The following is a 26006-nucleotide window of genomic DNA, read 5'->3' as shown; positions in this document are numbered from 1 at the left end:
AGTGCAAGGAAGCTGCCGGGACAGATTGGGACTACACAGGGGAGCTCCTCCTCATTCTTGCAGGCGTCCGTGCAACTGGAATGGACTGATTGGAGAGAGAAGGCTTACAAAGCGGGTGACAAAAGGTTTCTACATCAAAGCGCAGACCGTCAGAGCCGAAGTCCTCTCGGAGGCCAACCACTCACTGAAAAAGGGCTTCCCTCCACATGATAGCCGTGATAAAAAATCATTTCACCCAGGCCCAGACAGTTGGGGGAAAGGAAGTGGAGGCGCAGGACAGTCCCGGTCCCTCCTGGAGAGGGCGGCCCAGATGTCTGCCTTGGCCCAGTGTCCACATGCCTCTATTCCCACCAACTGCCTTTCCCCCAAAGAATTCAAGCGCCTTTTATGCTCCAGGCCTAGCACATAGTAGGTGTTGAACAAATTCATGAACATGAACAAAGCAGGGAACATGGCTGCTCTCCAAGAAAAGGCAGAAAAGCCCACTTTATACCAATGCCCGCTTCTCGTTCTGCTTCAGCTATAACGTAGTCAACGCTATAATAACACATAAATCTGCTTCTACCGAGTCTATATTTGGCCTTCTGCCATTTCTCACTTTCCAAACTCTTTCGGTCAAACGTGACGAGCCTAAATCCTCTTCTACAGGACAGCCTTTCCACGACGGCGCTCGTGTCTCTGCCTCCTTTCCCACTCTCGAGGTAGCCTCATGTCTTCAACCAGTCGTAGGATATGAACTTGGGCCCCTTTAGCAACGTAGCTGCTTTCCTCCGGACACTCTCCAGGTTATCTACATCCTTCCTATGCCCAGAACAGTTACCATTTTCACTTGGGAAAATAAAACCTGAGCTGCTGGGACTCCTGATCTATCTTCATATCTTTGAGCCTATAATATGCTTTCTGAAAATCTGTTACTCAGTCGCTATTTACTGACACTAGAACGGGTACTGACGCCCTACTTACTGTTATAAAGGGAAAAGGTCTTCCTGCCCCAGACCTTCAGGGAATGTATGGCCCAATTAGCTTAAGATAGCAGAGTTATGCCATACACCCTCTGGAAGTTCACTAAATGCACTTGTGTGTACACGCAATCCCCAACATTTACTTGTAACTTCCTCTTGAAATTTTACTTTAAACCAATTGGATTTTTACTTCTGATTTGCTATTACTATCCCTTACCTTCCGTCTTGGAGTCAATACTGTGTATTGGCTCCAAGGCAGAAGAGTGGTAAGGGCTAGGCCATGGGGGTCAAGTGACTTGCCCAGGGTCACACAGCTGGGAAGTGTCTGAGGCCAGATTTGAACCTAGGACCTCCCATCTCTAGGCCTGGCTCTCAATCTACTGAGCTACCCAGTTGCCTCCTGCTATTACTATTTTCCAAAGAGATGCATAATTCTATTTCCTAAAAAAAAAAAAGACTCACAAAGAATTATGCAATAACTATGGATTTTCTGTTTCCAAGAATTCTTCCTTTCTGCTTTATTAGCCAAGGATTTTAAATTCCCTACTAAGTGTTTCTTAAAGCAAGTCTCTTGTGCAAAGAATCATAATGGGAACCTTTTGAATGTTGTCTCCTTCTGGAGATGAGATTCAAAAACAGCCTCGGGAAGTCAATACCGTGTTTTTCCTTAGTGCGTCTTTACCCTCATCAAGACCTCCACTCCCTCTGCCCCTTAGTACTTCTTCTGGTCATTATTCCTATTCTCACTTCACTTCACTCTCCTTCCTCCCACTGACTTCTGCTCTTACTATCTGACCCTATTGCCAAATCTCAGCCTGAGATCAGTTCCATCACTTCCTCCACTCCTGCTCACTAGCCATAAACAAAACCAGAGGAAACCTCACAGATGTGCTGACTAGAAGACGATCAATTCATGTTAGGCCACTTCTGAAGCAAGGCAGACCTTTGAGGCCTAATCAATTCCCACAGCCTATTCCAAACCTTCTCCCTGAGCTGCCCCAGCCCCTCTCTCAGAGGAGGGCCTGGTCTCTTCCAGGCTCTTTTCTCCCTTCCTCGGCATTACCTCTCACTCCCCTGGCCTTCAGTCTGCCAGTGAGGGGGCCCTTTCCCTTTACCAAGGTCTACACTTCTATATGTCAACCAATAAACATTTATTAAGTTTCCACCCTGAGCCAGGCAGTCCCTACCTACCCCGGAGGAGCTCACAGTCTGATGGGGAGAAGGTAAGCCCCCAAATACAGATGAGCAAGCTCTACCCAAGAGCAACAGCTAACACTTCACAGAGGAGGGCACTAGATTTGCGGGGGGATGGAGATACATCTGTATTTCACCTTGTCCTCTCCCATCTTCCCCAGAAGACGAAAGCCACCATCTCCCTTCTCACGTCTTCAGGCCTTGCGGATCAGCTGGTTCCTTCAGCCCTGCTTTCAAACATGCGCTTCCTCTCCTTAGCAAACCTCCACGAGTCTCTCCTCCCCGTCATTCGGTTCACAGGTAAAAGCTGTCTCTAGGACACTGGCTCTCCCTCACTCCTCGACCCCTTTCCAGCTGCCTTTCTTCCTCACCGTCCTCCTCAAACTGCTCTCTCCAAGGTGAGGCCAGACCTCGTAGGCGCCCAGGCTGACGGGTTCTTTCTCAACCCTAATCTGACTGCTGACCACACTCTACTGGGGGACAGTCTCTCTCTCCCGTGAGGCTTCTCCTGGCTCTCTTCTCATCTAACCACTGCTGCCTCCTTAGCTGGCTCCTAGCCCGCCTCCTGGCCGCTTACTAAGAGTGTGCCCTGAGGTTCCATCCTGGGCCTTCTCTCCTCCCGGCCTGGGGGACCTCATCACTCCCATGGGCTTAACCATCATCTCTATGCAGAGGACTCCCGGATCAACAAGTCTGGCTTCAGGCTCTCCCCTGCCTTTCATCCTAGCATCTCCAACTGCCTCCCGGACATTTCAAAATGGATCTACTGGAAAAATCAAACTCAGCATGTCTAAAACTAGACTCGGTGCCTTTCCCCTAAACCCTCCCTTCTCCAAAAACACTCTTGGAATTAATACTACATATTGGTTCTACGGCGGAAGAGTAGTAAGAGCTGGGCAATGGAGGTTGACTTGTCCAGGGTCACATCTTGTATATGCGAGGCCGGACTGGAACCCAGGACCTCTCCATCTCTGGGTCTGGCTCTCTATCCACTGAGCTGCCGAGCTGCCCCCCTCTTTTTCTTTTGAAAGCCATGTCATAGTCCAGTGTCGTGGTTTCATAATCTCAGTAATATCCTTAATTCCGTCCTCACCCACATGCAGTACAGCTAATCAGTTGCCAGATCTTGCCACTTCTATTGCCTTCCCCTTTCTCAGGGGGACCCCTTTTCTGCTACCCCTCAGCGCCAGCCTTCATCACTCATTCCCTAGACTAACATAGCCTCCTATTAGTCTCCCTGCGTCACGGTTGATTACAACGGTACATCCTCCCGAGGTTGCAAAGGGAGCTTTCCTGAAGCACAGTTCTCAAGGGGCTCCTCTACTCAACGACGCCGGGACAGTCCTGTGATCTCCAGGATAAACTTCTTTATCTTGCCATGCCCTGCTCGATCTGGGATCAGTCTCCCTTTCAACACGTGGTGATGAAGCGGAACCCGCCGGTTCTCGGCTCTCTGGCACCACCTTTCCTTTCTCCAGACAACTCCCACCACAGAATGAACTCCTTTCTTGTCTCAGCCCCAAGGTTTCTTTCTTTAAGAAGGGGAACAGGGGAGAGGGGGGTGGAGGGGAAGAAGCGAAGTGGCTCAGTGGATTGAGAGGCAACCAGGCCTAAAGACAGGAGGTTCAACTATGGCCTCAGACACTTCCTAGCTGTGTGGCCCTGGACAAGTCCCTTAATCTCCATGGCCAAGCCCTACTGGTCGGCCTTGGAACCGATATTCACTGAATGTACACCAGTGCTTAAAGTGGTTTCATCAAGTAGTGTGGTATGCATTTCCTTCAGGTAGTCAGGGTCAACCGCGGTCACTTTTAAGGGCATGTTGGCCATGCTGACAAAATACTGATCTGGAATAGTTTTGCAATGAAGGTATTTGCACCAAAAACGTTCCTACTGCCAATATTTTGTCCTACTGTGGCTATTCTATGTGAGCTTGTCATTTTAAAATAAATTGTATGACAGAAGAAGAGAAAAAAATCACAGTATTGATTTTAAGACAAGGTAAGGGTCAAAAAAAGCAGAGCGGACAGCCTCTCTGTAGAAAGTCTTTGCAGCTTTCCCCAGTGGCTTGTGTCATCGCTTCCATCTAATTACTTTCTATTAACCTTTGAGCTGCGTGTATTTGTAGACGTCCTTGTCTTTCCCCTTAGAATGGAAGCTCCTTGTAAGGCAGGGTCACGTCATGATACTTCTCGGTACTCCGCTCCCCAGCCTGGGCACTAAAAGACCCGGTGACTGACTGAGACAAAGTAGTTCGAAGGCACTGAGGGTCCTTTCTCAGATTTGGGGCTTAGGTGTCTACTGGCTCAGGAAGCTGGCTGAAGTTCAGCTTCTCGGCGCTGAGATCTCCTCATCAAGTTAAGAGCAGGGCATAACTTCAAAAGAAAGGTCTGTGGCAATGATTTACCTTGCCCCTGACTGAATCTTCTCCAAGGAAGCTCCTGGAGGCCACGCTTGACACCAACAAAAGAGACGGGGAAGAGCCGAGATAAACATGAAATAAGGAGAGAAGCGTCTCAATTGGGTCAGAAGGAACTGTTCTTTCTAGCTTCTCCCCAAGGCAGACAATGGGAAATGACACTCAACGTTAACAGAGTTTGTCCCTCCTCTTCTGTGTTCCCACAGTGACTGGCTTACCGTGTTGTTAACTGAAATCATCAGCTGGCAGAGACACAAGATATTTCTACTCTAAAAGATCTAGCAGAACCTGCGTGTGCTTATAACAGCAAAGCCCATTTCACCACACTTGGAAGGAGTTTTCTTGATTTTTCTCCAAAGATGGAGATGGAGTTGGACCAAAGGCTTGCCAAAGCAGAGTCGCCCCCCTCTTTCCCAGGGATTGCTAGCACCGCCGTTGCTTTTTGAGGGGTGACCGCCTGCTGCCCTACAACGCCACAAGAACCCCTTATTTCCAAGCTGTAAAATGGCTCGGCCAGGGCTCCCCCGCTCCCTCACTCGCCTCCGTCAGTCCTAATCCCTATCCCACTCTTCCCCATTCTGTTGTTAACAAACTGCCCTCGCTAATAAGCCTGTGGGTCCTTCCCCCATTTCTTTGCATATAGTTTGTATTTACCTCTGTGGGTACATGCCCATTGATGACATGTGAATTCTTTGATGGCAGGCGCGGTTTCCTTTAGTCTTTGTACCTCTGATGCCACTAGATAAATGTGTGACAAGGGGGCAGCTGGGTAGCTCAGTGGATTAAAAGCCAGGCCTAGAGACGGGAGGTCCTGGGTTCAAATCTGGCCTCACACACTTCCCAGCTGTGTGACCCTGGACAAGTCACTTGACCCCCATTGCCTAGCCCTTACCACTCTTCTGCCTTGGAGCCAATACACAGAATTGACTCCAAGAAGGAAGGTAAGGGTTTAAAAAACTTTTTTTTTTTAATGTGTGATGAATTGAATCCCCAAAGAAGGAGAAATGGGACTACATCTGGGAGCTCCTGTGTCATACATACACACACGTTCTATGATCAGTGACTGACAGTTGCCTGTCTGAATCTTTCCTAGGGCTTCATTGCATGCAGGTAGACAATTCTTCCAACAAGCATTTATTATGGGTCACTGTGGTAGGCATGAGCCGGGGTCACAAAGACGACATGAAAACCAGTCCCTGCCCTGGAGGAGCTTCAATTCTAATGGAAGGGGGTTGAGAGCGGCCAAGAAAGATCTTGTTTAGGGAGAATGAAGGGGATCAGGCTCCTCACATACCCAGAGGAGAGTCCTGAGCCTGCAGTCAGGACGCAGGCCCTGGAGCAGGTGGCCATGGGTTTGGAGGTGCTGTCCCAGATGTGGCCCCATTAGTAGTTTTTCTAGTCTAAAAGGAGCTCCATAACTCAAGTCCATTGGATGAAGTTAGAGACCCAGGATGTATTTTTCTGGAGGAACGAAGTGCCCTTTCCTCTCCCCCCTCCCCCCAGGATCAAACGGGAAACAGAACAGGAATCAACAGCCTATTCCAACTTGTTCTTCCAAGTGATTCCAGATACTTGTCCCATAACAACAATTACAAGGCAATTTTCAATGAAGCAGTTTTACTTGATCTCCTAAAATGAAATAGTTTTTTCACTACGTAAACAATCACCCAAAGGCTTAATGGATTATATGATTATATATTGGGTTGTATGAGGAATGAGTAAATTCTCACCTTTGCCACACTAAGGCATTTATTACTAAGCTAATATTTACCGGAAATGAATTCTGAAACTACATTTAGCTATTACACTAGAGTAGGAAGAAAATTTTTTTTGGCAAGAGAATCAATAAAATGTGTACTGCAAAATCAAATTCTTTTTTTTTTTAAACCCTCACCTTCCATCTTAGAATCAATACTGTGTATATGTTCCAAGACAGAAAGGCAATTAGAGCTAGGCAATGAGGGTTAAGTGACTTGCCCAGGGTCACACAGCCGAAAGTGTCTGAGGTCAAATTTGAACCTAGGGCCTCCTGTCTCTAGGCCTGGCTCTCCATCCACTGAGCTACCCAGCTGCTCCCCTGAAGTACTTCTGATATCCTTCCTTTCAGTGTATTTGAGAAATCAAAACTATTTTCATACTAAAGTGTTATTTGCCTTTTCAAATAATTTGCTCCCAAAAATCAAATTCTTGATAATATTCCTAACTGAAAAAGTTTTGATGATGAGACACTGTATTGTGGGAACTTGGTTGGGTCTTTAAAACCCAGGAACCCTAGACAAGGACAATTTCATGGGATTTCTACGAACGGGGGGGGGGGGGGGGGGGGGGGGGACTAAACTGAAATGCCTCTAGAGGCAGGTCATGAGACTCCTACCTAAAGTCTTACTTCACTGATCCTTAGAGTTTTTTGTCATGCATAAAGAAATAAGTATTTACTTAAATTCTCAAAAAGCATTTAATAGCATCAAGAAGCAATGAAATATTTAAAAGAATACTAAAATAGTCTTGGGAATAAAAGTAAATACAAAAGCAATTTATCAAATAAATACCACGTTGGCACACTGTCTCTAGAGTGGAATATGTAGTCATTCACTTACTACTGATTAATTATGCAAAACAAAGACTCGGGACTCTGGAAAACTCAAAACGCTGAAATGGAGTCACAAACCAAATAATAAAGGGGACTCCTTCCTGGCCACGAAGAAAGGTGAAATCATAAGAGCTACATAGCTGTCACCTGGTAGAAACTTGTAATAGCTACAGATATCAGACACGGAACTGCTTGAGAAGTTCACATTCTAGCCTGCCCAGAAACCATTAGCCAGGCAGATTCTGTGCTGAAGAGGAACTGAAAGATGACAACAAAGCTTAAAAAAGGGCATCCCTAAAACTTAAAAAAGGCAGCGCCCGTTAGGACTTAAGAAAGAGGAATGCCACCACAATCTGAACTCACAGAAACGCACTGAGAAGCTGCTTTGGAGGGCTGGCAGGGGCCGCAGCTGGGAGCCAGGGCTCCGGGGGAAACTGGGCCAATCAATTCTCTCTCAGGGAACGGGGAAGAAAGTGAAGCAGGCACTCTGCCTTACCCCTTGAATAGACCATTCTTCCAGTTGAAACAAAACAAGCTGCAACTGTGTTTACACAGCATACAGCTGTATTGCCCTGGAGAAAATACTCCACCCCCCAAAAAACTTTCTCCTCCCAGAGACATTGGGAAAAAGCTGAAGCTTCCAAAAGTCCAAAGAGTGGCCAGAAGATCAACAGGGACAGCCAGTGGAAAGAACACTGGAGGACCTACATTCAAATGCTGTTATTTAACTATGATGGGCCTCAGTTCTCTCACCTGTTACAAAAAAAAAAAAAGAGGGGATCAGTCTGCACAGCCTCTGAGGTCTGTTCTTGAGCTGGGATCCTATCAATGTGACATTGGCTGGCCCCTTCACTACTCCCTGGGCCTCAGTTTACCCATCTGTAAGAATGAGAGGGTGGGTCTGCACAGCCCCTGAGGTTCCCTCCAGCTCCAGGGCTGGGATACCATTAGTCTGGCTAGCTTTTCCCCACCTCCCCAGTTTCACCAGCTGTTAGAATGAGGGGGTGGGTCGGCACAGTAACTGAGGTTTCTTCCCCACCTCCCCGAGCACCTGTCAGGAGTCCAGACGGGCCCCTGGGGGTGCTCCTGCGCTCCGCCCCCTCCTGAAGCCCCGCCGAGTGCCGCACCACACAGCCCCCGGTCGGCAGGCAGGTGGGGCCGCGTGCTCCGCCCCGCCCCACTCCCGGAGCCCTCTCGCCCGCCCGGCCCGCGGGGCCCTGGTCACCTGGTGGCTACTGGAGCCGAGGACCCGAGCGGCTCGGTCGTAGACGTGGCCGCGGATCACGGAGCTGCCCACGTCCAGACCCAGCACATAGCCCGGGTCCGGCGGCCCCGGGCCCTGGCTTGGGCGAGCCCTTGCCTCCTCCGGCTTCGCACCGGCCCCATCCCCGGGCTCGGCCTCAGCCTCAGCTTCGGTAGCGGGAGGAGGCACCGACATCGCGGGGCTGGAACCACCACTACTGCCGCTGGACCCCCCGGCTAAGCAGCTAACCGCTCCCAACTGCCGCCTGCACCACAGCCGCCTCTGCTGCAGCCGGCCTTTGCCTAGCGCCGGAGGCGGGCGGGGGCGGGGCCGACCGGAGGCCTGGCGGGGCGTGACGTCACGGAACCTCGGCCAATGAAGACGAGGGGGCGGTGCCCACGTCGGGCTCGGAGCGTCCTCGCCCGCTCCACCCGGTCCCATCTCGCAGAGCTGCTAGGGAGTGTCCTGAGTTGGCCTCCTCTGGGGCCAAGGAATCGGACCCGGGAAGCAGAGGTCCTCCTTGATAGTGGCTACCTGCTAGCCTCGCCATAAATAGAACAAATACTGATTAAGCGCCAGGTGCAAAAGACCTCCTTAGAGCCTCGTAACGACCCTGCGAGGTCGTTGCTAGAAGTGTCCGCATTTTACAGCGGAGGGAACTAAGTCAGGCAGGGAGATAGTGACTCGCCCCGTGTCCGGTAGCTGGGAAAAGATGCGAGGAGGCTTTTGAACTCAACATTAGCGGACTCCAAGTCTAGTTCTACCCACTGCACCTGCCTAACTAATCGCCATTGCATTTATCGTGTATTTACTCCCCCCCACCTCACCCCCAAGGTGCTTTCTGCGGGCTTGAGTTATTGTTTTGTTGATTGATTTACCAGAATGTTAGCGCAGATTAAACTTCAAAGAGTATGCCTACACCACTCCCCTCACTCAACGCCAGGTGGTTAAACATTTACCAGCACAGGAACCGTGAACCTTAGGAACGATACTGAACAACCTGGGACCCTGAGCCAAGAAGGACCGCTGTAAAATGCCCAGAAAATGAAGTCATCACTAAATTGGAGGCCTGTGATTTTTCGAATAAAAATTATTTCAAATTTAGGTTAACAGCAACTGGCATTTATGTAGGACTTTAAGGTTTGCAAAGTGATTTACACCCATTTTTTCATTTGAGCCTTACAGCAGCTCTGGCTACAATCACTTAAGCACCTCTGTCTGGAACGACTGAAACTGGACTTATCATTTAATTTCTCCCTCCCTCCCTCCCTTCCTTCCTTCTCCTTTTCCTTCCCTTCGACCCCCTTCCTTTCTCCTTGCTTCTTCCTTTTTTCCCCTTATCTTTTGTCTTAGAATTGATATCTATTCTAAAGCAGAAGAGTGATAAAGGCTAGGCAATGGGAAGTCTAGGAAGTCTCTAAGGCTAAATTTGAAACCAGGTCCTTCTGGCTCGGGACCTGGCTCTCTATCCACTTAGCCACCTAGCTGCCTCAGAATGTTTCTTATAGTCATGTCAAACTCAAGAAATACAAAACAGAATTCATTATCTCTCCTCTGTATATCCTCCCTTCCCTCCCAAGCTTCCCTATGACTTTTTAAGTTGCCACCATTCTTCCAGGTATCATCTTAGATTCCTAGTCTCATTTGACCTACTACTTATCCAAACCATCTGTCAATCTTATTATTTTACCTTCTCAACATTCTCTCAGGTACAATCCTTTTTCCCTGCACATCCAGCCACAATGACCTGGCCCATATCATCTTTTACCTGAACTTCTAACCTTTTAACTTATCTCCTTCCATTCTGAGCTTCTCACCTTGGAAGGTTCTCTTCCTTTGATTCATCAGTTCTTCATTGAACATCCCCACACCCCTCTAGAGCCAGTCAGGTTTCCTCCTCTATTCTTCTCTGAGCTCTCCACCTGATTCTCTTGACCTTTTCCTCATCCAGGGAGGCAGTGTCTTCCCCCTTTCAGCTTTCATAGATTGTTTTCTCCATTAAATAAACCTCTCAAAGTTAGGGAATGTCTTTTTGCTTCCATTTTTATTCCCATAACTTAACTCTTGGAATATAATTCATGTTTAATAATTTCCTTGTCATCTAATCCTACTCAATAAACTTCTGTGACTCCCTGTTATCTTCAGGATGAAATGCCTTTTGGGCATAAAAAAATCTTTATAAGTTTATCCCCTTCCTCTCTTTCCAGACTTTTTACACCTTATTCCCCTCAAAGTCCTCTACAATCCAGCTACACTAACATAGAACATCACATTCTTTCATTTGCCCATGCCTCTGTCCCCACCCCACCTGAAATGCTCTGCCATTCATTCAATAAATATTTAATCTCCTACTATGTGCCAGGTGTGATTGGCCCTGGTGGTATAAAAAGATGCAAAGACAGTCCCGGTCCTTGAGGACCTTATAGTCTAACAGGGAGACAACATGCAAACGATATGTGACAAATAAACTCAAGACAGGACAAATAGGAAATAGTTAAGAGGGGTTAGGGAAAACTTCCTTCAGAAGGAGGGGTTTTAGTTAACACTTAATGGAATCCAGGGAGGTCAATGCCACCTGGCTTCTCCCACTTAATTTCCCAGGCTTCCTTTAAGGCTGATCAAATCCCCCTTTTTTGGGCAGAATAGAAAAATTAGAATCTGCAAAGGCAATCTCACCAAAGGAACAGGAGAAACAATAGATTGGGGGTGCAAATATATAGAAGTAAAGATAAAAACCTCATTTCATCCTTCCATCCTTGCCAACTATTGTCTTCTTTCTCTTCTTCCCTTTGTAGCTAAACTCCTTGAAAACTGCTGGCTACAATAGGTGCCTCCATTTTCTCTCCCCTCACTCTTCCTAATCCCTTACAATTTAGCTTCTGACCTCATCATTCCACTGAAACTCTTCTCCCAAAAATTCTTATTATGATCTCTTAGGTGCCAAATCCTATGTCCTTTTCCTTAATCTTCATTCTCCTTGACCTCTCTTCAGCCTTTGACAACTGCGATTGATTGTCTCCTCCTTAATACTCTCTTTTTTCTAGGTTTGGGGACACCACTCTTTCCTAGTTTCCCTCCCACCTATCTGACAGTTACTCCTCTGTCACCTTGTTGCTGAATCCTCCTCCAGATCATGCCCCCTAACTTTAAGAATTCCTAAGGGTCCTGTCCTAGGTCTTCTCTTCTCTCTATATAATACTTCATTTGATAATCTCACTAGCTCCCATGGATCTAATTACTATCTCTATGCTGATAATTCTCAAATCTACCTTTCTAGTCCCACTCTCTCTGCTATCCTCCAATCTCACATCTCCAACTGCCTTAAAGACATTTCAAACCATTTGCCCAGTACACCCCTTAAACTCAACTTGTCCAAAATGGAACTCATTATTTCCCCCCTAAATCCTCTTCTCTTCCTCCCTTCCTTATAATTGTAGAGGGCGACACCATCCTTAGGCTCACATACTAGACATGATACTGAATTTCTCACTAGAGTACCCATACTACACAAATCATTTTTAAAAAACTGAGAAAGAAGGAACTGTATCAGACTCCTTTTATAAGACAAACTTAGTCCTAATACCTAAACCAGGGAACACTAAAACAATGAAAGAAAATTATAGGCTAATATCATTACTGAACATTGACTAGAAAATCTTAAGCAAAATCCTGTCAAACAAAATACAATGATTTATTCAAGAAATCATTCATTGTGGCCAAGTATAATTTATACTAGGGATGCAAGAATAATTCAACATTATGAAAACATTGAGTATAATTAATCATATTTTAAAAACATGATTATCTCATTAAATATAGAAATATTTTTGACACAGTACAATACTTTGATGCTAAAAAACCTATAAAGTAGAGGTACAGAGGGACCTTTTAAAAATAATAGAAAATAAGGAATAATGAACTACTTGATTCCTATATGAACTAGAAAGACATCCATGAAGTGATGCAGAGTGAAATGAGCAGAACTAAGACAACATTGTACATAGATACTGAAACATTGTGAACAATCAAATATAATCAACTTTACTACTAATAGCAATGCAATGACCCAAGACAATCCCGAGGTACTTATGAGAAAGAATGCTATCCATCTCTAGAGAAAGAACTGTGGGAGTAGAAATGCAGAAGAAAAGCACATGATTTATCACTAGTTTATATGAGCATATGAGTTGGGGTTTTGGTTTTAAAAGATTATACTCTTATAAAAATGAATAATATGGAAATAGGTATCAAGTGATAACACATGAATAACCCAGTGGAATTACTTGTTAGCTCTGGGAGTGGAGAGGGAAGAGGGGAGAGAGGGAAAATGAATCATGTAACAATTGAAAATATTTTTTAAATTAAAAGAATTAAAAAATAATAGAAAATATCTACTTATAACCATAAGCAAGGACCATATTCAATCAGGATGCACTATAATTTTTCCTGTTAAATACAGGAGGGAAGAAACTATGCTTATTTTACCACTATTATTTGATATGTACTAGAAATACTAGTAAAAGCAATAATTTTTTTTTTAGAAAAAAAATTTAAAAATAAAGACAGGCAAAAAAGAGATAAAGCTGTCCTTGTTTTGCTAAAGATATAAGATTTACTTAGAAATCCCCAGGAACAATTAGTAGGGTGTTTTTTAAACCCTTACCTCCCATCTTAGAATCAATACTGTGTGTTGGTTCTAAGCAGAAGAGTGGTAAGGGCTAGGCAATGGGGGTGAAATGACTTGCCCAGGGTCACACAGCTAGGAAGTGTATGAGTTCAGATTTGAACCTAGGACCTCCCATTCTGAGTCCTGGCTCTCCATCCTCTGAGCCACCCAGCTGCCCCCAACAATTAGTAGTTTTAGCAAAGTTGCAAGCAAAAAATAAGCCCTCAAAAAATCAATGGAAATTCATTATGTGAAATGGAAAATTGATATCCCACTTTATTTTTTATTAACTATTCATTAAGAATTCTACTTAATCAGTGTTTCAATGTTTTTTAATCAAATTCAGACTTGATTGTATAGGTCCATGGTGGCGAACCTATGGTATGTATGCTAGGCAGGGCACTCAGAATGCTTTCTGTGAGTACATATATGGTTGCCTCTGCACAGAACTCACCAGAGTTCCTTACTAGAAAGCTGGAAGGGGGGGGGGTGTCAACTGGGTGGGTCAGTGAATTGAGAGCTAGGCCTAGAGGCAGAGATGGGAGGTCCTGGGTTCAAATTTGGCCTCAGACACTTCTTAGCTGTGTGACCATGGGCAAGTCATTTCACTTAACCCCTGTTGCCTAGCCCTTAACATTCTTCTGCCTTGGAACCAATACATAATATTGATTCTAAGGCTGAAGGTAAGGGAGAAAGAAAGAAAGAAAGAAAGAAAGAAAGAAAGAAAGAAAGAAAGAAAGAAAGAAAGAAAGAAAGAAAGAAAGAAAGAAAGAAAGAAAGAAAGAAAGAAAGAAAGAAAGAAAGAAAGAAAGAAAGAAAGAAAGAAAGAAGGAAGGAAGGAAGGAAGGAAGGAAGGAAGGAAGGAAGGAAGGAAGGAAGGAAGGAAGGAAGGAAGGAAGGAAGGAAGGAAGGAAGGAAGGAAGAAACAAACAAACAAACAAACAGGGCCGGGCTGCTCCCCAACCCCTCTCCATGGGCACCAGAGGACATTTCTCACATCATCCACCCCTCTAAAAGGTTCACCATCAATGGAGGCTTTATTGTCAAAATTAGTAAAAAATTTGCTTTCCTTTTCATATGGGCTAAAGTCCAACCACAAAGGCTTAAATCTGTGAACTTTTGCTGATTATTGGGAAAGAAAAGTCAACCTGGTCATAGGATATCTGACCATCATGAGGCTTTCCAGAGAATGCTAGTCAACTCTATATCTTTTATCATTGCTATGGATTATGGAAATCTTTGAGTCAAGTCAAATATAAAGCCATCCATGTCTGTATTAGACCAATCACAGTCTTAGTTTAGTTTGCATCCCTCACTATGCAATTTTTACTTATAGCTACCTCCTCAACTGTATAGAAGAGTTGTTCTTACTTTCAAATGGATCCTTGGCTACTGAGGAACTTAGGATCCCTTTTATTGTAAGTTGCTAATCTTGCTAGTAATTTGATCATGCTTGGAATTTTGTATCCCAGTTTCTCTTCATCACAGATTTTTATCATGATGAAGAAAATAACAACAATATAGGAAAAGCAATAGAAGAAAGGGAAATATCACTCCAAACTACAACAAAATGCATAAAATAACTGAAAATCAACTTACCAAAGCACATTCAATTGTAAAACGTTCCTTAAAGAAATAAGGAACATTTTAAATAGCTGGGAGAATATTCAGTGCTCATGGCTAAGTCATGCCAACATAAAAAAAATTACAATACTACCAAACCAAATGTTCATTTTTAATGCTTTATTAATCAAATTATAAAGAATGCAATAGTCATTTAGATAAACAAAAGAACTAGAATGTGAAAATAAATGATGAAAAGGTATTATATCTCTCATACTATATTTTAAAGCAGCAATCATCAAAACCACCTACCATGGGAGATTGATCAATGGAACAGACTAGAAAAGAGAGAATCATAAACTGTAGATCTTAATAATTCAGTGCTTGAGAAAGTGGAAAACACAAATTACCTAGAAAAAACTCCTTAATCCATCAAAATTTCTGTGAAAAATGATAAATGTTGGCGAGGATGTGGCAAAATTGGGACACTAATGCATTGCTGGTTGAGTTGTAAACTGATCCAACCCTTCTGAATGGGAATTTGGAACTATGTCCTATAGGGTATAAAACAATGTATATTCTTTGATGCAGTAGGACCATTATTAGGTCTATATATCCCAGAGAGATAAAAAAAAAAAAAGAGCAAAAGACCTAGTTGTATAAACATATTTATAGCAGCTCTTTTTGTAGTAGCAAAGAATTAGAAATTGAGAAGATATTCATCAATTGGGGAATGAATGAACAAATTGTAGCACATGATAGTGATGGAATACTCTTGTGCTAGATTCAAGGAATAATGAACAAGATGATTTCAGAAAGAGCTAGAAAGACCTTCATAGATCGATGCAGAGTGAACTAAACAGGAGCAAGAAAACACTGTACTCAGTAACAGCAATATTGTGGAATGATCAACTGTGATAGATTTAGGTACTCTCAGTAATACAATGATCCAGTCTAATTCTGAGGGACTTAGGACAACGAATGTTCGCCACCACCAAAGAAAGGACTGTTGGAGTCAAGATAAAGATGAAAACATAAGATTTTTCAGTTGTTTAATTGGGTTTATGTTTTGGGGCTTTTTTTTTTTTAATTTTTATTTAAACCCTTACCTTCTGTCTTGGAGTCAATACTGTGTATTGGCTCCAAGGCAGAAGAGCGGTAAGGGCTAGGCAATGGGGGTCAAGTGACTTGCCCAGGGTCACCCAGCTGGGAAGTATCTGAGGCCAGATTTGAACCTAGGACCTCCCATCTCTAGGCCTGGCTCTCAATCCACTGAGCTACCCAGCTGCCCCAAGGGGCTTTGGTTTTAAAAGGTTACTCACTTACAAAAATTAACAATATGGAAGTGTTTTACATGATAATATTTGTTAAACCCAGATCAAATTGCCTTTAAGCACCAGAAGGGGGAAGGGAAGGGAAGGGGGGGTGAGAGATAAATTCCATCAAATAACTTGGGGAAACTTGAGTGGAAATTTGTTCTTACATGTAATTGGTAAAAAATAAAATAAAAATAAAACCTCTTAGAAAATTGGAAAACAAGGGGGCAGCTGGGTGGCTCAGTGGATTGAGAGCCAGGCCTAGAGATGGGAGGTCCTAGGTTCAAATCTGGCCTCAGACACTTCCCAGCTGTGTGACCCTGGGCAAGTCACTTGACCCCCATTGCCCAGCCCTTACCGCTCTTCTGCCTTGGATCCAATACTCCAAGACAGAAGGTAAGGGTTAAAAAAAAAGAAAGAAAGAAAATTGGAAAACAGTCTGGCTGAAATTAGATTTAGATTGATATCTTACACTATAATTTAAAACACATTCTAAATGGATATATGACCTTAATATTAAGTATCATACTATAAAAAATTTAAAATAGAAACAGATCTTAGGCCTCTCATAACTTTGTGTGAATGTATATATAAATATATACATATGTATATGCATACACATGTGCTTATACATGTACATGTATATATATAAAATTATATGTATGTGTGTATATATTATAAAAAACTAATAGCCATTCCCCAATAAATAGGTAATCAAAGGATATAAACTAACAGTTATCAAAAGAAGAAATACAAAAAAATAACAACCTCATTAAAGAATTCTCCAAAGCCCTATTACTAAGAGAAATGCAAATCCAAACAACCCTGAAGTTTCACCTAACACCGTGCAAGTTGGCAAAAAAGGCAATATTCAAAGTTGGAGGCAGGAATGATAGGCATACAAATACATTGTTGGTGGAGCTATGAAATGGTTAAGACCAATTTGTTATTATACAAATAAACTGATTAAAATATCTAAACCTTTTGAACCAGAAATTTGATTACTGAGTTTATATCACAAGGAAGCCATTGATAAGAAGAAAATCCCCACATACTCCAAAATATTTATAAAAATTATTTTTGTGATAACAAAGAATGGGAAACTAAGTAGTTGTCTATCAATTAGACAATAGCCAAACAAATTGCCATGCATTAGTGAAGTAGAATATTATTCTAGTGTAAGAAATAATTTTTGTAATGAATATAAAGAATCACAAAAAGATGTATATGATCCCTTTCAGAATGAAGTAAGTTGAGCCAGGAAAACAACATAAACAGTAACAACAATTATGGACTTGAAATATAACAACAACAAAGTCAATATAAAAAACCATAAGATCAAGCATGATTCAAATGAAGGGATATGAGAGGATTTCAACCCTCCCCATGGAGTTGGGAGGTCCACAGATATTACATATTGCACTTGTTTTTGGACTTTTCAATGTATTGTTCAGTTGTGCTGATTTTTTTCTCTCTCTCAAAATACTATTTGTAATATGGAATGGCTTTCTGGAAAGAAGAGAGGAAAGGATCCTTGGGATAACTATAATGATGTGGAAAATAGAAGCTATTAATAAAAATCTTGTTTTAAAAATAATTTTAAGTTATGATTCTTTTCATGGCATCTGAAAAGGCATTAATAAGCACCTGGGAAAAAAGTGTTGAGCACCCACTCACATGGGACATGAGAATCACCCAAAGTGCCTGTCAGGTGCTTTAAAGTTAATAAAATTATATTCTGTTGAAGAGTAAGGCCAAGTTATGCCACGACAAGGAGTTTTGCCTAAATCTAAGACAAAATACCAACATACAGCTTTGATTCATATAGTTGTGACAGGACAAAGAAGGTAGAGCCGGAACAGTGGCACAATTTGCTTAGTGATAAAACAGAATATGTCCAGCATCAAAAAAAAAAAAAAATCTATTCCCAGGGTTTGTCCAGCATCAAAAGGGGGCATAGTCAGTTTTGTTTGGTGACTCAAAGGCTATTCATGAGAGAGCTAGGTGGCTGCGATGTGGTTCCTGCAAGTGTTTTCTATTATTCAGAACTGACATAGTTGGTTTGAGTTGACCCATGATTCTGGTCAGTGGTTTGAACAGTAACAGATCGATAGCAGCAGAGTTCACCCTGAGAGTATGAGACCAGAGGACTGTTGTCCAAGCGTGTAGCATATCTTGTTTGGGTAAAACGTGCTCAGTAGCTAGGTTTGAGCCTGGAGTTGCTGGGTCTGGGTCTGGGGTACATGACAACTCAGAAAAATGAGAGGCATTAGCAGGGGTTAATTTGGGGGTCCTTTTCACCCTAACTAGATTCTCACATGAACTGTAACACATTAAACAAAAAGCAGAAGTCATCAGACATGGCAGCAGAGTGTTCACTAAATCTAAGGACACCAACTCTTAGAGCAAGGACTCAAAATTTGGCAAAATCTACTGGGAAAGCTGAAAAGAGGTCAGGGCGAAATTAACTTTAGATCTACATCCTATGCCGTATACCACCATAAATTCCTAATAGAAGCATGACCGAGGTGATAAATAATAGCATTAAAGATCATTAGTGACATCTTTCATAACAATGGCTAGTGGGAGGATTCTTACCTAAGTGAGGGAGAGCAATGACCCTAAAATATAATATGGGCAATTTAAATTACCCATATTGCAAAGCTTTCTATGCAGGAAAAATAAATGTATTAGAATATGAAGGGAAAAAATCTTTACCTCAAATTTCTCTTGCAGAGGTCCAGTATTCAAAAGAGCTGATACAAATATATAAAAAGAAGAGAATTCTGTAACAGATAAGCAAGCAAGGATAGGAACAGGGAGTTCTTGATAAAGAAATGCAAGTTATTAACAACCATATAAAATGATACAAATCACTAAAAAATAGAGAAATGCAGATTGAAATAACTTTGTGGTTCTACCTCACATCCACATAAGACTAGCAAAGAAGACAAAGAGGAAATAGCAATTATTGGGGGGCAAGAATGAAAGGCACTATTGGTAAAGTTGTAACTTGGTTCAAACATTCTGGAAAACAATTTGGGACTATTTTCCCAAAGTCACTAAACTTGATAAACATTGCAACTCAATGAGAGTACTATTAGATATGCAATCCAAGAAGATGAAGGACAGAGGGAAAGGACCCATATATGCAAGAATACTTATGGTACCAACCATTCTGGAAGGTAGTTTGGATCTATGCCCAAAGAGCTTTAAAAGAATGCATACTCTTTGATCCAGCAATACCACTATCAGGTTCGTACTCTACAGAAATAATAAGGAAAAATTACTGTAAAATAATATTTGTGGCCACACTCTTGGGGATGGCAAAGAAATTGGAAAATGAAGGAGTGTCCCTCAATTGGGGAATGGCTGAAAAAATTATGGTATATGATGGTGATGGAATACTATTGTGCTGTAAACAATGGTGAACTGGAGAATTTCTATATGAATTGGAAGAATCTCCAGGAACTGATGCAGAGTGAAATGAACAGAACCAAGGGAACATCATACATAGAAAGTGAAACATAGTGGAACAATCCAATGTAATGGGCTTTGCTAATACAAAACAATCCCAAAGGACTTATGAGAAAGAATGCTATCCATATCAAGTGAAAAAACTGTAGGAGTAGAAACAGAAGAAAAACAAAAGACTTATTTGTTTATATAGATATGATTGGGGATTTCAGTTTGAAAAGATTGCTCTATTGCAAAAATGAAAAGTATGGAAATAGGTATAAGTGATAAAATTTGCATAACCCAGTGGAAATGCTTATTGGATCCAGGAGTGGGGAGAGAAGGGAAAGAAAATGAAATATATAAACATGGAAAAATATTTTAAAAATAAAAATAAAAGAATATTTATGGTAGCCCTTTTGTTGCTACAAAGAACTAGAACCTAAGGGAGTGTCTAGCATTTGGGAAATGATGGAACAAAGTGTGGCATATAATTGTAGGGATTTTTTTGTGGTTGTTCCATAAAAATGAAGACTATGATGGATTTAGAGAAAAAACCTAGGAGTACCTATATAAACTCATGAGAGTTAATTGAGTATAACTTGAGACAACAATCTATATGAAGACCTTAACAATAATATGTGGGGAAACAATGTCAAAAGACCTTATAGGTCTCTCCCAAATATCAAACAATCATGATTACCAAATATTGATGATGAAACTTACCTTGGCAGAAGGAGGTAGGAAAGAAAAAAACATTTCATTAAGAGAATGTCAGTTTTGAAATCAGGAAGACTCATCTTCCTGAATTCAAATATGACTTCAGATACTTATTACCTGTGAGATCCTGGGCAAGGCACTTAAGCCTGTTTGCCTCAGTTTCCTTATCTATAAAATGAGCTGGAGAAGGAAATAGCAAACCATGCCAGTATCTTTGCCAAGAAAACCCCAAATGAGATCAAGAAAAGTTGGACACAACTGAAATGACTGAACAACACTGTAACTGGGCCCTTTAAATAACAATATTTACTAATTAATGTATGAAAGAAGACTAGACCAGCCTGCTTTTTTTCCCAACATTGTTCTTCTCTTTCTGGATTTTAAAGTCATGCCTGTAATCCTATAACATCTCAGTATTTCACTCAACACTGTGACCTTCTCATCCCATGATATTCCTTTGTAAACTCTACCCAACTTCTTTCATTGGTGAGTTGCTCCTCAAGGCTCTATTTTATGAAAAGGTCCAGGACAACTTACCCTCATTTCCCTCCCAGCTATGCTTCTGACCTTCTGGACTTCAAAATCATGGTGGTAGTGTGGAATACCTTCATTTCACCACCTTTGCTTACTTTTCATCTTCCTTTCCTAAAATGTCTTCCCTCACTAGAAGGTAGGGACTGTATTTCTTTAGATTTGTATTTATATCACCAGCTCTGTCTGGCATGGGTTAATTGCTTTTCTTTCTTCTCTTCCTTCTTCCCTCACTTGCCCCATTCCTCTCTTCTTTCTCACTATCTCCTACTGACCCATGGATGCAGTAGTCTTTCTCTTTCAAGAGTGTTTTAGGAATGCTTTCAGCAGTGACAACAATTTTAATGAATTAAGCTTCAAAAGAGTCCAGGATTTTTTAAAAATTTTATTTAATTGATTAATTTAGAATGTTTTTCCATGGTTAGAAAAATCACGTTCTTTCCCTTCCCTCTTCCCACCCCCCTCCCGTAGCCAACGAGCAATTCCACTGGGTTTTACGTGTGTCATTGATCAAGATCTATTTCCATATTATTGATATTTGCACCAGGGTGATCATTTAGAGTCTAAGAGTCCAGGATTTTTAATGGAAAAATATTTCAAATGCCCCCTATTAACTTCAGAAGAAACTATTTTGATAAAACCTGTTAGTAATACATAACAGTTCCCAAAGGGAAATCTCCCTGTATTAAAGGTTTCAGAGACCCTGAAGTTTAGGCTGTGATGCTGTTTATGATCTTGTTTTAATTACATCTCTTGAGTATTACATGTTAAGATGAATGATTATCCTTCATCTGGCAGAATAGCACTTTGTTCTCTCTGCTTTATAATTTAAACAAGTTATCTTGGTCCTATGTCAGCATTTGTCCAAAAACTAATTAATTCTTGGGGGCAGTTGGGTAGCTCAGTGGATTGAGAACCAGCCCTAGAGACAGGAGGTCCTAGGTTCAAATCTGATCTTAGACACTTCCCAGCTGGGTGACCCTGGGCAAGTCTCTTGACCCCCATGGCCTAGCCCTTACCACTCTTCTGCCTTGGAGCCAATACACAGTATTGACTCCAAGACGGAAGGTAAGGGATAGTAATAGCAAATCAGAAGTAAAAATCCAATTGGTTTAAAGTAAAATTTCAAGAGGAAGTTACAAGTAAATGTTGGGGATTGCGTGTACACACAAGTGCATTTAGTGAACTTCCAGAGGGTGTATGGCATAACTCTGCTATCTTAAGCTAATTGGGCCATACATTCCCTGAAGGTCTGGGGCAGGAAGACCTTTTCCCTTTATAACAGTAAGTAGGGCGTCAGTACCTGTTCTAGTGTCAGTAAATAGCGACTGAGTAACAAATTTTCAGAAAGCATATTATAGGCTCAAAGATATGAAGATAGCCAATGGATCAGGAGTCCACTCTTCTGCCTTGGAACCAATACATAGTATTGATTCTAAGATGGAAGGTAAGGGATTAAAAAAACAAAACAAAACGAATGAATGAATTCTTGTGAATAGAAAGTAATCAATTGTTGACTTAGTTCCAACAAGGTAGATGCCATGCTTCCAATTGACACAAAAGCAACACAGGAAAAAGGTTGGAAATAAACAACCCACTCTTTTTGGCACTTAAGAACTAGAATCCCCCTGTGATACTTTGGGAGACTAGTCTCCCCAACAGAGCATAAAAAATATAACTAACTTATAACTTGAACTAGAGATATATACAAATATAGCAGTTTTTAAAAGGGAAATCACAATAATTTGGGGATAAGAGGAAAATAAAAAGGAAAAGGAACAAAATAAATAATGGGTGCATTATCAAAAAACCAATTAGGAGGCAGTCCCCTTTGGCATAAGAGTGTATGTTCAAAACAAAAACATTTCAACCTCTCCCCCCTAGTTCAAATTTGCCATATCTCAAAGTTTACTCTTGATCTTCTGGTGCAGCATACGGTCTCTGCAGGTATCTTCATGGTGCCTTCTAGATTCTGGGAGGTAGTCTCTTGTTCTAAATTAGGCTCAAATTCAAGTCAAAGTTCACAACAATAATATAGTTCCCCTGAGGAAAATAATAATACAGCACCCAAATTATTTTTGTTCATTTTTTTTTCTACTGACAGAAAGCCTTTCTGTTCTTTTACTTTAGTTTTGAGGATTCTATCAATAACTGACAACCTTAGTGGTAATTATGAGCAATTTAATCATTAATGGAGGCTTCATCTAACTAGTGAGGGAATTGTGTAATTTGAACTGGCTCCATTTTGTGAAATTGACTCTATTTCTGGACTAAAGTTTCATTTCACTTGTTTGCTAATTGTGGGAATTGAGTGACATCCTATTTCATAACCAGGAAAGTCCATCTGTTTACTCTCCCCAGCATCTAACTCCTGAACTTTGCTCATCCCCGTACCAACTTGGAAAGTCTCCAGTCTTTCCTCCAATTAGAAATAAGATTACCTAATCCCATATCTTGATCTATATCCTATTAATTGCTTTCCTTTAATACATAAAAAATCTGTTTCCTCCTGTATTTGAGGCCAAGCTGAGATTTGGTTTCAATTTATCATGCAATTGGCATGGGTTATTTAATAAATCAATTAATGTGCTTGAAAGCTCAAATCTTTTTTTCTCTCAATTATTTCAAATTTTTTCCATTGCAAGCCAAATTAGGTCAAGAATAGAATCTTAGACTTTGTAGAAGTTCACCCTAAATTTTTCTGAGCTAAGGTGTTTTTCCAAGAACTCCCTTTGAGAGAATAGCTAAGACTCCATTTAAGTTGGACAAAAGTGCACTACATATCATAAGTAAACATATTGGTGGGAGGCATGGCCAGCAGTCACAAATAATCGTAGTTGACGAGATTGACAAACGGTAGTGGAAGCTATTGAATTATGTGAAAATGGATTTAAATTGTAAGAGACTCAGCTGATAATCTATTTTAGACTCAAGTTGGTACTTGATTGATCTACAATTGATCTACAATATATTAAAATTCAAATGGATTCTAAATTTGGCCTAAAGAAGTAATTTTCAATTACTACAAGTTCTAGAAAATTATAATTATGAATCTTTTCTGTCTTATTGTAGTGTTTGGTTTTTTTATGTCTTAGTAAAATGCTCAGAAAAATCTTTGCCTTGTATCCTGTTTAGTGTCTTAAATTACTTACTATTATAAGAGCCAGAATATAGGGGGTAAAAATAAAAGAGTTGGACTAAATTTATAAGAGTGTGGTTGCCAGGAATTATTACTCAGGGGGCAGCTGGGTAGCTCAGTGGATTGTAAGTTGGGCCCAGAGATGGGAGGTCCTAGGGTCAAATCTGACCTTGGGAGGTCCTAGGGTCAAATCTGACCTCAGCCACTTCCTAGCTGTGTGACCCTGGGAAAGTCACTTAGCCCCTGTTGCCTAGCCCTTACCATTCTTCTGCCTTGGAACTAATACACAGTATTGATTCCAATATGGAACTTAAGGGTTTTAAAAAAAGGAATTATTATTCAATTCCAAATGAATTTTAATGGTAATTTATTTATAAAAGGAGAAAGAATGAAAGTAAGAAAATCAAAGAGAGTAGATATTTATGCTGGCCTGGTCCGAACCAGACAGGGTTTCAGAGGCTCCAGCAAAGGTGGCTCAGAGGTAAATTAAACAAGGGTTCTAGCCACAAGGCCTCCTCTAAGAAGAGAGGACTCTCGGGAGGCTAGTACCTCCAGGAAAGCCATGGAAAGAAGTCAGTCTTTTTCACTGTTCAAAGGAGAGATTTAAGAACAATCTCACAAAGTCCAGAGTCTCAGGTCCATGAAGCAGATTTCTTTACCAGCCTCCCACTCAAACTCAAAACTCCAAAAAACTGACTCTTACAGGAAGTTGTAACTCCTTTTAAAGATGCTTCTTTGCATCACTTCCTGTGCCTTCCTCTAATTTACATGGACCAATTATAGTCTATAAATTTTCTTAGGACTGCCCAGGGGGCAGTCACTTCTGATTTGTCACCACTTTTAGCACACATGGGCTATAGACCTCCCCCACTCTAGTGTAAGTGGGATGTATACACTTCAGGTGATTTGATCTAAAAATGGGCAGGGGGGAGTTAATCCCATCTTCACATTACCACATCCTCTGTCCATGTATACTTTGTCTAACTATTATTATAATGATAATATTTTTTTTCAATCTTGAAGTCTTTAATTAAGTGATCAGCTATGTTAATTGGAAAATGGACATAAGAAATTACATTGCCACAAATTACAATAATTTAATGATAATAATTTTTAAGAGTTACAGATATCATCTTTCTATATAGGAATATAAACAATTTGATCTTATTGAAGCCCTTACATTTTTTCTCTTTCTTATTTCCCTTTTTATGGTTCTCTTGAATTTTGTATTTGGACATCAGATCTGGTCTTTTCTTCAGGGATGCTTGGAAATCTTCTATTTTATTAAATGGTCATGCTTTCCCCTGAAAGAATATAGTCAGTTTTGATGGGTAGGTAATTCTTGGTTTCAAACCCAGTTCCCTTGCCTTTAAGCATATCATATTCCAAGTTTTCCAGGCCTTCAGTGTAAAAGCTTCCAGATCCTATGTAATTCTGAATGGGGCTCCATGATATCTGAGTTGTTTCTTTCTGGATGTTTGCAGTATTTTCTCCTTGACCTGGGAGCTCTTGAACTTGGCAATAACATTCCTGTGAGTTGTCATTTGGTGATTTATTGCAGGAGGTGATCTATGGGTTCTTTCAATGTCTATTTTACCCCTCTTGTTCAAGAATATTAGGGCAATTTTCTTGGATAATTCCTTGTAATATGATGTGTAGGCTTTTTTTTTTTGTCATGATTTTCAGATAGTCCAACAATTCTTAAATTGTCTCTCCTGGATCTATTTTCCAAGTAAGTTGTTTTTTCAATGAGATAATTTCATATTTTCTTCTATTTTTTCATTCTTTTGATTTTATTTTATTGTTTCTTGAAGTCTTGTGAAGTCATTAGTTTCTATTTGCCCAATTCTCACTTTTAAAGAATTTCTCCCATGACCTTTTGATCCTCCTTTTCCATTTGATTCATTCTACTTTTCATGGCACTCTTTTCTTAGGATTTTTTTTTTTGCCTCTTTTTCCTGTTGACCAGTCTTGCTTATTAAGCTGTTATTTTCTTTTGGGATTACTTTCATTTCTTTTCCCCACTTTTCTTTGACCTATCTTACTTGATTTTTCATTTTTTAGTTTTTCCAGAGTGGGAGAATAGTTCCCATGTTGTTGTTTTTTTTTTAAGTTTTCTTATAGCTTCTTGAATCTAAACATCCTCTGTTGGTTCAGCTCTTTGCTCTTTTTCCCCATAGAAATTTTCAAGGGTTATGTGTTTTTTC

At 41.1% G+C, this 26006-nt stretch overlaps 1 protein-coding gene across 1 annotated transcript in view; it reads right to left on the bottom strand.

The window, feature by feature from the left end:
* The window catches only part of GK5 (glycerol kinase 5), a 52030-nt gene extending 43158 nt beyond the window's left edge, over window positions 1–8872 (bottom strand). Inside the window, exon 1 of the mRNA XM_056807724.1 lies at window positions 8391–8872. Coding sequence (XP_056663702.1) covers window positions 8391–8849 — 459 coding nt within the window. The 5' untranslated portion in view covers window positions 8850–8872. The remainder of the gene's footprint in view (window positions 1–8390) is intronic.
* Window positions 8873–26006: the final 17134 nt, after the last annotated feature.

Source organism: Monodelphis domestica, chromosome 8, assembly GCF_027887165.1.
Source record: "Monodelphis domestica isolate mMonDom1 chromosome 8, mMonDom1.pri, whole genome shotgun sequence".
NCBI lineage: Eukaryota > Metazoa > Chordata > Mammalia > Didelphimorphia > Didelphidae > Monodelphis > Monodelphis domestica.
Note: the sequence above shows the minus strand (reverse complement) of the source record. Positions and strands in the feature narration are given on the sequence as shown.